The sequence below is a fragment of the Entelurus aequoreus genome, linkage group LG02 (genome assembly GCF_033978785.1).
Source record: "Entelurus aequoreus isolate RoL-2023_Sb linkage group LG02, RoL_Eaeq_v1.1, whole genome shotgun sequence".
Lineage (NCBI taxonomy): Eukaryota > Metazoa > Chordata > Actinopteri > Syngnathiformes > Syngnathidae > Entelurus > Entelurus aequoreus.
The window spans coordinates 33,767,231-33,782,891 of NC_084732.1; the positions used below are offsets into that span (position 1 = coordinate 33,767,231).

The following is a 15,661-nucleotide window of genomic DNA, read 5'->3' on the forward strand; positions in this document are numbered from 1 at the left end:
TTGTAGTAGACAAATGTGGCCATGGACCGAGAGGCTGGTCAACTTTGACATCACCCAAGTTGGCGAAAAAGGCACAACAATAACCAAAAATGTTTAACCCTTCGTGAGAACTGTGATTGATCTAAAGGAGATTATGTGAGTGTCCTGTAAGTCAGCATCCCAGCGAGAGTGGAAATTGTACAGTGTTTGTTTTATTATGGTTAGTTTTTAGGTATAGTGTTTCAATAAAGCAGCATCCGTTTAGCACTCTGCTTCTAAAACCTATTGCTCTTCCTTTTTGTGTTTAGGCTCAAAAATAAAAGGTTATGGATCATAATTTTTCCCAAAGTAATTGTTGTTGGCGCTCACAGAGTCTGCTTGATTAAAATTGTTGTTGATGGGGAAGGGATATGTGCTTGCTCCCTCTACGTCACTGATCATGTGACTGGCTTGCTCATTAACTCTCAAAATGGCTAGGGAATCTCCGTGAGATTTATACTATTTTGATCATATCTTTATACTCCCACATTTTGTAAGTCTTTTGGTGCCATAAATCAGATATATATGATAATAGCTTTGATATAAAGGCAACTTATTTTTCCATTATACTGGTACTTTAAGAAACTGGTCAAACTCAAAGAGTTTACAAAGTACAAAGAAGACGAATCCTGATAAACATTTTAAACTATATTTGAAATCTTATAATCTTAGTCAACTCATTATGTGAATCACAATTTACTGAACTACATATTTATGAGAACGGTTGTATTTATTATTCATTGATTACAATTGTGTTACAAATTGAGAACAGGAAGTGAACAAATGTGTTAGCAATTGAAATTAAGTGGAAAGGTGGTAGGATTAAATAAACTCTGCTTCTCCCTACTCATTTTCGGACATGTTGTAATGCGAAAATGGAAATAAACAGCAATTATAAAAAAGTCTATTTGGCGGAGGTTAGAAGTAAGCGGCTCATATAGTTCTTAATAATGTGCTTGAGCTTGGATACAGTATACATTTTGGAGGATTTATTTTGCATTTAAAATTTCTAAATAAACCGTACATGAGCAATTGCTAGATTGTTTTGGCTCGTGCTACTTCAATGTTTAAATGAAAATAAAACTATTAATTTCTAATAAAATACAAACCACATGTGCTTATACATTGTGAGGATGCAACATTTGAGTCTAACCTTAATGTGGAATAAAATATTTTTTTATTAGCTACAATTAGTAAAAATTAAGTGAAAGAATAACTGAAATACAGAGGGAGAAGGAAAAGCTGTGGGTTGACACGCTTCCATCTTGCAGTACTCTTTTTGGTCAAAAGGGAGCACTTTTCCTCCACTTAAAGGAGCGCAGTGAAGAAGCGCATTGGTCCCAATGGAAGTGCTCCTCTACCTTATCAGTCTATTTGTTTTACAGTCCTTCCTGCAACCTGTCTTAGATCCTCTTACTTTTAGCCCCTTTGCACATTCATATGATCTATATTTAACATGCGGGCATTGTTTTCCAGCTATGTGGTTTACCAGAACAACACAAAGCTCTTTACATATGTATTCCCAAGTCTCATGATTTTTACTGATGGTTCTCATTTTTATACATTGTTTCATTTCTAAGAAAATACTAATACTATAAAATAAGGTTGATTTAAATGTACAGTATTAGGATTGTATGAAGTGTAAATATGCCATGAAAGGTGTATATTCCCTCACCATTTGGCTTATCAGGAGCTGTCCAGCTGACGTTAAGTGCATGTGGGGACAAAGGAGCGAGGAGCGGTGCCGGAACATCCTCTGGGGTGCTCTCCTCAGTTTCGGCCACAGCAGGGGGGCTACTAGTACAGCCACCACCTGTGCAAGCCTGAAATGCACACAAACAAGCATAAGCGTGGGCGAAACGAACTGTTCAAAAACATAAATGAGTAAAGGAAGGACTCACCGCCACTTTGATGGTGTAGGCTGTGCCAGGATTTAAGTTGCGGAGTGTGTGGTCTTCAACACGTTCTGAGCTGTTGTAGACTAAAATGGGCTCTGAAGCGCCATGTGAGAGAAAGATGGAATAGAACTGCAGAACTCCATTGACCTGAGAAGGTCGGGACCACCTAGGAATCAAAAAATACACATCTTAAATTTAAAACATTGCACTTGGCTGCTGCTTCTTTCAATCCGATACAATTCTGGGGTACTAGTGAGAAGTTTTGCAGATTTAACAAAGAAAACTAACAGATATAGTGAATTAGACTTGAAACAGCTCACCGCAATGGTTGGCCGTACATTACATTTGTTTTTTGAAAATGTTACAAAAGTTAAACCATTCGGAGTGGCTCTAATAATAGGATTAAAACATGCAATTTTAATGTGATCTGCTATATTGTTATTAATTCTAAACAAGTTTAAGAGTTCTTACTAGCGGTTAGGTGTTTTCATGTAGCCTCTGTTTGTTAATAAGTTGTTAGAGGTGTTAGTTTCTTTGTAACCTTTTAAACAGACTTCTGTGAAATAACCTTAAATTAATGCAAATGTGTTGAAAATAATACATTTTTGCATATTTTCACTTTAGGCAAAAACAAGAGTTACAAGGAGAGAAAACAGCAAGAGAATAATACATCAGTGTATAATACAAACAGTTCTAAAAACCATGTAAAAGGCCAGATTAGGCCAACTCCTATCAGTGTGCTAGAATGGGGGTGGCAATTTTAAAAAGTGATAAATTCCTTTCTTGGTTTCTCCCTTTAAACAGCGGTTTGTGAATGACTGATGAGCGTCTGTTAGCACACAATTAGCCGCTCTTGACTAATCTATCACATACTTTATAAGATTTATATGCTGTCAATTGGCTAGGTGATGTATGAGCACTTTTCAAAAGCTCAATCAAAGGCAAGTTGGAATGTAATTTATTGTACAAATGGTTTTGGAAAAAAAAACATAACATGGACTAAAGTAGTTCCACACTTCTGGTAAAACTCCAATATTGTGTGATTTGTCTATTCATACAGAAAAGGTAGCTCTTCAACACTGTTTGTAAACACTGTGTATATGACTGCATGTGACTGTGCCCATCTCTTACTGTGCATGTATGAATGCATTTGTGTCAGGTATAGTGTGAGCTGAGGGCAGAGGATAAATGTGCTGATATTGCTTCATTCGCATCCTGCAGCCTACCTCAACCTTTCTCACAGTCCCTCACATTCCTTCCTTACATTTTTTGCATTTGCATCTAGCCCATTGCCCCCACCCTATCCGCATCAAGCTCTCAAATTCATCACTTACACCTTTCTCGCTCTTCATTCTTCTCACAGATGTTGCACATTTTTGTCTTCCTCAGCCTTTCTCACAGACACAATAGGGAGGTATTGACCACGCCTGATCTCTCAACCTCTGCCTGTTGCCAATGTGCTAACAAGGCAATACCTTTTCCTTCCCACAACGGGTACATTTATAGCTGGAAACGGTTTAAATACTCATGGCACAATACGTTAGCCTGTTGTACGGATGGCAGTACTGTCAAGGATGAAATATTACAAGTTGGAATTTGTTTCCCCAGCTGTCACCTCTTTATAGACAAAAGATACTGGCAGCCGCCTTGTTTACCTCACTTGGCTTTATGACCAACATACACAAATACTTTTCACAATACACATTTAGATTTAAGCCACTGTGGCATTTCATTTTATTTGTTTTGAGTAGGATGCGTGTGGAGATGTGGGACATACACAAAAGGTCCGTGTTATCAAATATTGGCGCTTGATAAAAGTGCAGATCACATTTTTTCGTACTTTTCGAGAAACTGACAAAAATTAAAATTTTTCAATTTAAATAACACAATTCAGGCATATGCCAGAGGTGGGCATCTCAAGATGTATGCTCTATAATGTGCAGATAAGTGTATATTTATATACAAACGTTTGTACATTTATTGCATTAAAAACATGCACCTGGGGATAGGTTGATTGGCAACACTAAATTGGCCCTAGTGTGTGAATGTTGTCTGTCTGTGTTGGCCCTGCAATGAGGTAGCGACTTGTCCAGGGTGTACCCCACACCAGTGCACTATACAGTATACCACAACAGTTGCAGCAGAAAACAAGTACTGTGATACCTCAACTTACTAGCACATTATGTTCCACCACTGTGCTCGTAACTCAAAACACTCATTTAAAATCAATTTAATCGGTATACCTTAATTTTAACTTTAGAGAGTAAATATTGTTTAAAATATTACAATAGTATGTACTACAAACAACATCAGTAGTTTAAGAGACTTAGACTTCCTTTTATTGTCATTCAAATTTGAACTATACAGTACATATAAGAACACAATTTCATTGCATTAGCTCATTGTAGTGCAGGATAAAACAGCAATAAGGTGCAGATATAAATAAATAGAGTACAGTACAATAATACATTGCACTTTTGCATATGCATCCACGTTTATGGATGTATGTTAAATTGTCTTTATATTCCAGCGAGTTAATCCATTTTGGGGGGGAATTGAGGGGATTATTATGATGCGTTCAAGAGTTAAGAGTTAAAAAAAATAATGTAATAATATTGTTCAGCATTCATCTTGGGAAGCAGACTTTTTTAGGTGTCCCACTGGGTGCTTCTCCTTTGTTTAACAATAGCAACTCGGAATTTGCTGTTTATGTTGCACATGGACATATTTGAGTGATGGAGCGATATGTATGTCTGTGTACTGAAAGTAATGCTCAAACATCAGAACAAATGGAAACGTCAAACACAGCATCTGCAGCTTTTCAAAATTATTATAGATAAATGTTCATCGTTTGGGGGTGTGTGTGATGCGGACTGACGCTGCGGCAGGCCTGACTCGCCGGGTAGGCTGCTAAACGGTATGACATGTTTTTGATGGTTTGTTTCTCGGATTCGGTCATCTATTTTTTCTTCTTCGCACTAACTTTCTCAGTTTCGGTGGTTGGAAGGCAGGACTGTGTCAATCTCTGAGTGCGCACGTCAACTGTTTTATTGAACTAATGTTTGTGTAGTCACAGCAGGAACAGCACATGTAACAATATATCAACTGAAGTATCTTTATTCAAACAGCACAACTGACAAATACTACTACAACCCCGCCGGTGGAAATAGTAGTAGAGGGCTCATAACTTAAATTATGCTCGCAATTTAAAGCATTACAAAAAGTAGAGACAACAAAGTTAAAGGGGACCTACTATGAGAACCAATTTTTCTTAACCATTGGTACAGTAATTGTTTTTTTTGTATTGGGCACAACTTGTAACGTTTTTCCAATTGGTGATGTCAGCGAATGTATGTTAGAGGTATACCCGAAGACTTTTGCGCAACGCCGTCATTGTAATCTGACAATGTAGTCAACAAGTTCCTTTTTTTTTTTATTCTAATGTTTTAGGGCAGACTGGCTTATACATGCACATGCATCTTCCGCTGTTGCCATTTCTAATACAAAGTAATGTACAGTTTTAACTTTTATCTGGCAGTAGAATCGATATGTAAGCACTAAAAACTACAACATGGATGATGGAGAGAATACGCCGTCGAAGTGGAGACATGGCACATCCTGAAGAGACGGTCAGAAAGATGGTTGAAGATAGTCTGTAAAACATAATCTATGCACAATTTTGTCCAAAGTACCACCATTACATATTATGTAGACCAGAATGAAGTGTTTTATAATGTAGAAAAAAATCATAGTATTACCCCTAATACAGGGGTCGGCAACCTTTACCACTCAAAGAGCCATTTTGACCCGTTTCACAAATTAAAGAAAACAATGGGAGCCACAAAACTCTTTTGAAATCTAAAATGAAATAACACTGCATACAAAGTTTTTTTTTGCTTTGTGCTATGTATAAACCAGGGGTCTCAGACACGCGGCCCTTAATATGAAAATTTATTGTTAGTGCGGCCCGCGAGTTTTATATGAATGGCGTTTGACAGCGTCATACTTGCCAACCCTCCCGATTTTTCCGGGAGACTCCCGAATTCCAGAGAAATTGTTCTCTCGAATGTCTGCTGATTTTCACCCTGACGACAATAATAAGGGCGTGCCGTGATGGCACTGCCTTTAACGCCCTCTACAACCTGTACATACAGCGTGCCAGCCCAGTTACATGTTATATGAGGCTTCTGAAGACACACATGAGTGACTGCAAGGCATACTTGGTCAACAGCCATACAGGTCACACTGAGAGTGCCCATATAAACAACTTTAACACTCTTACTAATATGGGCCACACTATGAACCCACACCAAACAAGAATGACAAACACATTTTCGGGAGAACATCCGCAGCGTAACACAACATAAACACAACAGAACAAATACCCAGAATCCCATGCATCACTAACTCTTCCGGGCTACATTATACACCCCCGCTACCACCAAACCTGCCCCCCCACACATCAACCCCCCCACCCTCTCCGTGCGTCGGTTGAGGTGGGCGGGGTTGGGGGGGGGGGGTTGGTGGTAGCGGGGGTGTATAATGTAGCCCGGAAGAGTTAGGGATGAATGGGATTCTGGGTATTTGTTCTGTTGTGTTTATGTTGTGTTACGGTGCGGATGTTCTCCCGAAATGTGTTTGTCATTCTTGTTTGGTGTGGGTTCACAGTGTGGCGCATATTAGTAAGAGTGTTAAAGTTGTTTATACGTCCACCCTCAGTGTGACCTGTATGGCTGTTGACCAAGTATGCCTTGCAGTCACTTACGTGTGTAAGCAGAGCCCGCATACAACATGTGACTGTGCCGGCACGCAGATAGTATGGTGAAAAAGCGGACGCGACGACAGGTTGTAGAGGACGCTAATAAAGGCAGTGCTATCACGGCACGCCCTCAATATTGTTGTCCTGGTGAAAATCGGAGAATATTTGCCCCGGGAGATTTCCGGGGGAGGCACTGAAATCCGGAAGTCTCCCGTAAAAATCGGGAGGGTCGGCAAGTATGCAGCTGAGCCGCATCAGAGTGGTCAAAGAGCCGCGGGTTGCTGACCCCTGCCCTAAGAGGTCCTCATAGGTTGAGACGCCACTGTAATAATAATATACACATTATACACCTCCCAATTTGTGTTACAGAATTACAGTATGTAAAAAGTACACTCAGGTGTGGATAAGCATTAACATTAAAGCCATAGACACAGAAAAGGGCGTTTTTCCAGGGCTTATTGAAACCACTTTTTAACGGTTTAAATTCGAGCATCAAGCCTAAGTTTTGGCCAACTGAGAATTATAAAAAATTGTTGAAAATTAGCATAATAAAGTTGAAAGCATTTATTTATTTTATTTCATAAGAAATACTTTCTAAAAAAAAGTATTTATATGTAGCATTTCTGGACTCGCACACATACCTCCCTGCTTGACACTCAGCATCAAGGGTTGGATTTGGGGGTTAAATCATCAAAAATGATTCCCGGGCGCGGCCACAGCTGCTGCTCACTGCTCCCCTCACCTCCCAGGGGGTGATCAAGGGTGATGGGTCAAATGCAGAGAATAATTTCACCACACCTAGTGTGTGTGTGACAATCATTGGAACTTTAACTTTAACAAACAACTCCCCAGCGACATTTTCAAATGAAAAGGATGGTAAATTGTATGAGATTTTCTTTTTCAGGTGTCTAAAGAGGAAAGGTCAAGCGCAGTGTGTCAATTGAATATTGTGCAAGGTAAACACAGCTACAAAAGGTCACCAGAGCGTTGCTACTATTTACTCTCCATCCTTCTGCAACATATGATACTGCTGCACTTCTACAGTAGTGTACAATGTTCAGGGTTTGTCAACAAGAGTGTGTGCTTACTCCACCAGAATGGTCCGTGAGTCTAGCGGGGTCAGAGTTGGAGTTTGCAGTGGCCCAGGAGGAAGCTGAGAGGTCAACATTGTGACCTGGGAACTGTTGGTGCATCCCACAGCGGTGCATGCAGACAGTACCAGGACGTGAGCGGTATAGACACTGAGATCTGTAAGGCACACCAGAGAAGCATGAAACATGCAGAGGCTCAATGATGACAAACATTTATTAAAAAAAAATCCAAGCATGACTGGGACCCTCAGCAGACACTATATTAGGTACACATACGATTTAATGAGATGCACTAGTCAAACTGTATCAAAAATACAACCTTTACGATGATGCTAATGCGCACTGTAAATTAAACTGTAACAAAAAATACATTTTTAGTACAGTATGTTATTGTGGTAGTTTTCAGTGGCGTAGCACTACAATGCATTATACTGAGAGTTGTTGGTAACATTGAAATACAGTGGTAACCCTGGTTTTTAGGCAACAATTTTGACTAAAATATGCCTGGGTTTTTATTCACTGTCTGGGTTTTAATAGAATGGAACAAACGTTGGTGACTCGTTCTGTTTTTGTTTAATTTTAAGTAATTAGGACTGCAAAATAACACACCCATGATAGAGCCAAATAAAGTTGTAGCACGAAGTATTGGTCAAATCAAAATCAGCAAGAGCCTTGGAAATTCATGTTTCTAGAACATCACTGAACACACCACACTGTTACAGTAAATCTAGCCAAACATCAGGGGTAATATGTTGCTGTTTTGTAGAGCCTGATTTTGAACTGTCACCTTGATGACAAAGACGGAATTTTCTCACGATATGAGAACTTAAAGTGATGTGTTCAATTCGCTAATTTAAATCTACCGGGGCATTCAGATTGTCTCGAAGATTAGTTCCATCTTAAAAGTTATTTTATTTAAAACTATAATTATTCTTTAGAAAAGTGTTTTGAGTCAAAATGTTTCGGTGTTTATAATTGGATTTGTTTTGGTATTCATACGATTTGGTTTTCAACAACCCTTTTGGAATGGCTTTCTTATGAAAATTCAAGTACCACTGCAAAGTACCTTACTTAGCTCCATGAGAGGGATGTAATATAAGAAATATGACTAAGGGCAGTTCTACACCACCGTAATCAAGCAGAACCATGAATGTCACCTAACAGAGATAGTTTTTACAATTACAATTCACACCAACTAATGGAAGTGATGAAGAAACAGCAATAAAGTCAGAGCCAAAAAACACAGTGTCAATCAAAACTGAGCATTAATATATTTTGTAACCTAACCCATCGTCTCCCCTGGTATTGTTTCTCTTTGTGTGTCACAGCCCCTCTGCTACAAACTCACCTTTTGCAACACTGTCTATTCATGTACATACTGTTCTGAATAATTACTACGTTCACAATCCTCCCAATCAGCTTCAATGAGACATGAAACATGAGACACATTATTAAAGCAGCATGAATGATATGTCTTTTGCCTTCATTGACCCAAATAGAAACACATACCGTAAGCATAGAATGTTTGATGTAAGCAAGATAATTTACACATTACTCACAATGAAAGCTTTGTATCTCTTTATGTGAGAATACATTATTGCATATCACTTGTATGTTTTTATACTTGTGAGGGATTTTGCCTACTATAAATACATCTCACTGCATCTTTATTTCCATCTTAAGTATCAGTGGTTTTTCTTCCCCTTTTTAAGTGTCTTTAGTGAACACTTTCAAGGCAAATTGCGTGCTGGTAATCGTACCACTCTAGTTTCCTTTGTTTCTCCGTGTATGTGTTTAGTGCTGTATTCCAATGGTAAGGACATGCTGTAGATGCTCATCCTACTCTTTCAAAAGCAAATATCATTCTCTATTTTCCTTTTATTCCTCATTGAAACCATGTCCTGAAGCTGCATAATACACACACAAAGGCACGCGTGCGCACACACACACACACACACACACACACACACACACACACACACACACACACACACACACACACACACACACACACACACACACACACACACACACACACACACACACACACACACACACACACACACACACACACACACACACACGCACGTACGTGTATTATTGCCCTCCGCTTACCAGTAATGTTGTGGCGTTTCTCATCCCCGCTGTAGACCATTTGGTCGTTTTGATAGACGCGGTACTCTGTAATGACTCCATTGGGCCTATGAGCGGCATAAAAAATGAGATGAGTGGGCTCCATAAGGATGTTATATAGTAGTATTGGATTTTACATGACATGAGATTTTTCTGCATACATTTGGGGAAAATAAGCCACAGGTGACTTATTACATGGTCATCAATATTCTGCCATTAAGTTATGTTTGTCATTGCGAGTTGGTTTGTTTCATGCTAAGACAACATGACTAACAAAAAGCATGATAAAGCTACAGTAATTACTGGATCTAAGTAAGCAGTAAGCACTATGTATTGTAATGTGGCTTACCTTGCTGGAGGATCCCATGTGACAAAAAGAGCTGAGGGTGACGCCAGGGCAGATGGAGGAGAAACAGCATCAGGAGCTGACAACAGAAGATCATTGTTTAGATAATGTGTGTAACTAAATCAAATAAATGTAATTTAAACTGTCATATATCCTTATCAGTGCTGGGAACATTACACTTAAAAATGTATTGGTTAAAGTTACTTTCCCAAAAAAAGAATTTAATTGAATAAATATAATTAGTAACCAGGGAAACTAATGATTGCATTACTGTTAAAAAAAAAACGTCAAATATCTGGCATGTGCCGCAAAGAGATGTTTCATGAGATTAGAGTTTATCATAAACAATCTGTGACTTTAAGTATGCGTCTTTAAAAGTAGGTGCCTATTGATTGGTGTGTGACGTCAGTGAGAGAAGGCCTTGTTAGCTGTTAGCTCAGGGTTAGCAGTCGCCTGTGTGGAGTGACTCTCACTGCCTGATCCGTTTGGGCATGCGCTGCATTTGCAACACGCAACTTCCTCGCACTCCCAGAGTTTTACAACTTTGCTGAAAATATTAGAACCTGACAATGCAAGTGCTTACAATATGTTTGGATAAGCAAAAATATTTTTGAATGATGGAGAACTTCAGTTATTAGCGTGAAATGCAAGTTAATTTAGTTACGGCAATGTGACCACCAATGTCACTGAAGTCAAAGCTAACATAAAAAGGGCAGTTTCAAATTTTTATTAATAAAGAACGATGTGGATGGATAAAAGTTGTTGACATTTTTAAAGTGTGGTGGTTGACTATTTGAGGCTATTAGTAGATACTTGTGACCCTAAAATAACCCCTAAAAATATATATTTTAGAAGAACTGCTGTACAGTAGGGAACGGAAGTGGCTGAGTTTTGGTGCAAGCGCAAACGGATCGGGCATCTCGGTAAATCAGGCAGTGAGAGTGACTAGCATGAGTTGTGGCCGACAGCAGCTCCCGTCGAATCTGTTAACAGCTTGACATTACCATGAGTCAACAACACGATTGAAAGCGCATCAGCGGCTGTGTCTCTCTTTGACCACAAGCCACAGTTCACTATAAATAACAGTAACAGCGTTGTAACATTTAAAACAGTATTTAATTTGATTACTCAATAGTAACACTTTTACTTTGTAATGTTTTTATCTTAACACTGATCCTCATTATCTGTACATATGCAGATTTATCTTTATTTTACCTACTGCATTTTGTGTGCTAATGACATGTAGTATCCTATTTAAAAATTGTGATTTCCAGCACGAGTATCCTTTGATTGTGTGATCTTTCCTGCATTTTTCTTGTATGTCTGGCAGGATAACAAAATTTGATTTGATAAGTTATATGACAAAATAATGCTAACTATATCCTCCAACCTTATATAAAAGTATTCAATTTTTTAAATACGGAATATATAATTTTTAAAAAGCATGCAGTGTCGGAGAAGAAAATACTGCCTATTAACTATTTGTCAAAGTTGTGAAATGGTAAAAAAATGTATTCTGAGCTTCAGGGAAAGTGAGTTCAAATGTTTCTGCGATGTTGGTATTAAGGATATGTTCATTTTCTTCCTACCACAGTACAGTATCTTAACTCAAGGCTCAGAATGAGAATCAATAGTAATCTTTTTTTTTTCTTTTACTTCAAATTGATTTTTTGCTGTGTCTGTGCTGAGCTCAGCTGTCACATTATCTCCCCAAAAAGGCAAGTTAGTCTCACGAAGATGAATGTAGTGGCTAGTATATGAAGAAAAACCTGTCCTTTTTTTGGGATCTCACTCAGATAAGTTACATGACTCTCCTCCACACAATGTGTCCTTTGCTCACTTACGCGTCTCCAGCACTTTAATTTGTCCTCATTTTCCTGCTCCTAGTCATTTCATTCTGATCTGTCACTCTTTCTTGTCTGACTGCTCTTTTCCTTTCCGCTCACAATTACAAATCTCCTGCAAGACTGCAATATTACTGTAGTGTGTCTGTGGTCTGCTACAAAAGATAAAGAAATAAATGATGTGTTTGTGAATCACGGTTTTACCTTCCTCTGGTGTTGCCAGGGCGGATCTCATGGTAGCAGCATGAGAGTTTTGAAGACTTTCAGTGCAGCCAGTTTCAATACAAGCACTTACAGTCACTAAGTATTGAGTGGATGGAGTGAGACCGGACAGCACACCTGGGAAAGGAGATTGTTGATGTCAAAAAAGGGAATATCAAAGTGTACATATTTTATTTTCAGGTTAGAGTTAGAAAACCTGTGATGATTTGAGTAAGAAGTTTAATATCTTGTTTAATAACTTCTAAACAAAATATATTTTTATATTCAAATCAGCTGCATGACATTGAGTTGCAACTGTTTTCGGCAACCTTTCTGATTTTGACAGTCATGACACACTTGACCAAAAATGTTTTTCTTAAATTACGGTAAATGACTGCTAAATATGACATCAATCGACAAACTACAGTCACACAAATCCCAAATTATATATTTAGATAAAAAGACAGATTGAAAATGTTTTGATTATGGCAGCTACATTTATAGACATTGCAGTATGAATAAAGATACAATACGAATTAGGAGTAGAAAACTATTAACAATTTAAATAAACAAAATAAATAGAAAAAAATTAAAATGATACATTTGTATAAATTATAAAATAAATGTAAAACCATTACAATAAATACCTTTTAATGACATTTTTTTTAAATGGATTTTTTTCATTTAGTAAGGAATAGAGTGGAAAAAGAAGTACAGGCCAATTGCCTTGTGTTGAGATGTTTCTTTCAAAAATGCAATATAGTATAAAAATGTAGAAATCAAATAATTGAAAAAAGTAAATGTTTTATTAAACAACAATGTGGTCACGTGGAGTCTCCATTTTTTGTCTCAAAGAGATAACATATTCAAGTCCTTGGATGAATACTGCGATGCAGCATGTGACGATCAGTATCAATCAGCAAATATTTAAAAATCAATTCATTTTCATGATAGCGATTACATTACACAAACACAACTACACCACCCGGATGTCAGCCAGAACACAAAAAGCCGCCTGGACAGTTTTAAGGAACAGATTCTATTGCAGCGCTTAGTTGTCTAAAGTAATGACATTAAGGATGACGAGCAGGTGGTCGATCAACAATCACTTTATTTAAAAACTGGCTACTGTTGACCAATGACAACAGCAACAAAACCTTTTTATCTCTACACACAACCATCCTCTCTCACTTACACCAACACACACACGCCAGGAACTAAAACAATTAGACATCACAAACTCCAACACTACACAAAACTGACAGGTTGCTACTGTATTAAAACATAGAGAACTTTGTGAAAAAAGCTAATAATTTTAGTTAAAATATTTTATTTGTAAATTATTTAAAGGTCGTTATTTATTCGGAATAATTTGTTTGGATTTAACTTTCTATTACCCAAATCTGTGAAAAATCTGGGAAATGTGTTAGATGGTTCCGTCTGAAGTCAATATTATTTTTTCCTATGTTTTGTGCAGTGTTTTTTGTAACATGAACCCTATTTATCTGTTAGCTATACAGTATTTACAAAGACCACACCATGTAGGTGTTACAAGCCATAGCAACATAGACAATTGCATTCAGTCAACAACCAATCAACACAAGCTTAATAATGATTCCTGTGTATGTGTCCCCTGTTACTGAAACTGATGTCAACAAGTACTTTAGTAGTCAACTTTCTCTGACGCTGTTGCTAAGTAAAAGTACTCCACTTGGCAAGTGAAGTGTCCTTTTTATGGGCTTTTTTTGTCCTCTCTCCAGTTTTTCACTGTTATGTCCATCGCTCCTCATCCTCAGTCGCCCTCCACTTGATTGACTGAGCCTCATTCCCCCCACCCATCCTTTCTCTCTCTTTGTCACCCATGTTTTTTAATTCAATTAGAGGCTAGGGCCCCACTCCACTGCCATTACACCCTCATTTGCGTGCTGTGTTTTTGAGCCGTCGGTGTAATTCTACAGTCAGGTGTCAAGGCCATCATAAATTAACAAGAAGCCTTATCACTGCTGGACATAATGTCTGGCGGTGAAAGAGGGAGGGGACGGGAAAGCTGAGCGGGAGACACCGAGATCGACGGGCTCATCTTCATATTTGCCTGGAGACATGGCAGCGTGGACGAATAGCAGCAGTGGACGCAGACATCCTCATCATCGCTGAAGATGAAGCAATGAAAGATCGAAAATTGAGAGAGAGTTGCAAGGAACCATGCCAAAGTATGACATCATCGGAATAGTCGTGAGTGTCTTGCTCCGAATGAAGACAGTCTGAGGGACTCGCCAAGGAGACATTAACGGGCTTGCATGGACGATGTGTGTGCGTGTTAGTTGGTAAGGAAGACAACAAAATAAAACAGGGGCAATGTGTTTTCTGGTCAAAATGCATCATGTTGTCAAGATCATTCCAATATAAATTGGGTTAGTTCTCATTTTTAAGCCACTATTGAAATAACTAGTTATTGTGAGACTGTCTGCATCTAAACGGCAGATTATGTACAAAAAAGATTTTACCTGTGAAATTTCCATTAGCCAGGTAGATGGCTTTGATAGGCGGCACCTCCGGCTGGTCTTTATTGTAGGCTGTCAACTCATACCTCTCAATCACACCTCTAACATCACCAGTGGGGGGCGCCCAGCTCACTTGAGCACTGAAGCCATTCAAAATCCTTATTGTGGAGGGAGGTGGGACGTTGCTCGGTACTAGGAAGTGAGAAATATCAAATCATTCAGTGTGATTCGTAAGACAATATTCAGACAGAAGTATTGGAACATATGGCCACGACACCTACTGAAAGTGATAAGATCAAAATACTGCACAGTGGTACCTCAATTTAAGATTGCCCCAACTTGAGTATTTTAAGATAAGAGCTGTCTCTTGGCTAATTGTTATGCTTTAAGTTGTAAGAATTTTTTTTTGTTACAAGCATGCATTAGTTGGCGTAGCAAATGCCAAAATAAACCCCGTAAGATCCAACCCAAACTTCTGGTCTTACTCGCCAGCATTAGCTTATACGCAGAGATCGCCATAGCTTTGTTTTCCAAGCATGAAAAGGAAGAAAGTAAGTGTGAAGGACAGTGGTGAGAGGAAGAAGCGGATGATTGGGAAAAAAAATCATCAGTAACATGACCAAGCGTGTCACGAACCTGGCAAAGCAATTTGAGCGTAGAAGGTTAAAATAATATCTAAACAGCAGACATTCATACATGACAATATGGAAAAGCTGATAATGGTGTATTTGACGGAGATACCGTAGAAGTCCACTCTGCAAGGTAAATGCTGTACATTATTATTACATTACTTTAGGAAACTACTTTAGTTGTTAGTAGTACATTCCATTGTATTGTTTTTCATATAATATTTTTTATCCTAAAGTAATT

At 38.4% G+C, this 15,661-nt stretch overlaps 1 protein-coding gene across 7 annotated transcripts in view; it reads right to left on the bottom strand.

Moving 5' to 3' along the window:
* Nucleotides 1–15,661, bottom strand: part of ush2a (Usher syndrome 2A (autosomal recessive, mild)) — a 395,330-nt gene that overhangs the window by 220,293 nt on the left and 159,376 nt on the right. For all 7 annotated transcript variants that reach the window (XR_009821723.1, XM_062025662.1, XM_062025687.1 and 4 more), the window contains exons 38-44: nt 14,795–14,983; nt 12,294–12,428; nt 10,249–10,324; nt 9,882–9,967; nt 7,764–7,923; nt 1,920–2,082; nt 1,694–1,841 (exon numbers count right to left, since the gene is read on the bottom strand). Coding sequence is in view for 6 of the 7 variants with exons in the window: in XM_062025662.1 (XP_061881646.1) it covers nt 1,694–1,841; nt 1,920–2,082; nt 7,764–7,923; nt 9,882–9,967; nt 10,249–10,324; nt 12,294–12,428; nt 14,795–14,983 (957 nt within the window). In the remaining variant the exon portion in view is untranslated. The remainder of the gene's footprint in view (nt 1–1,693; nt 1,842–1,919; nt 2,083–7,763; nt 7,924–9,881; nt 9,968–10,248; nt 10,325–12,293; nt 12,429–14,794; nt 14,984–15,661) is intronic.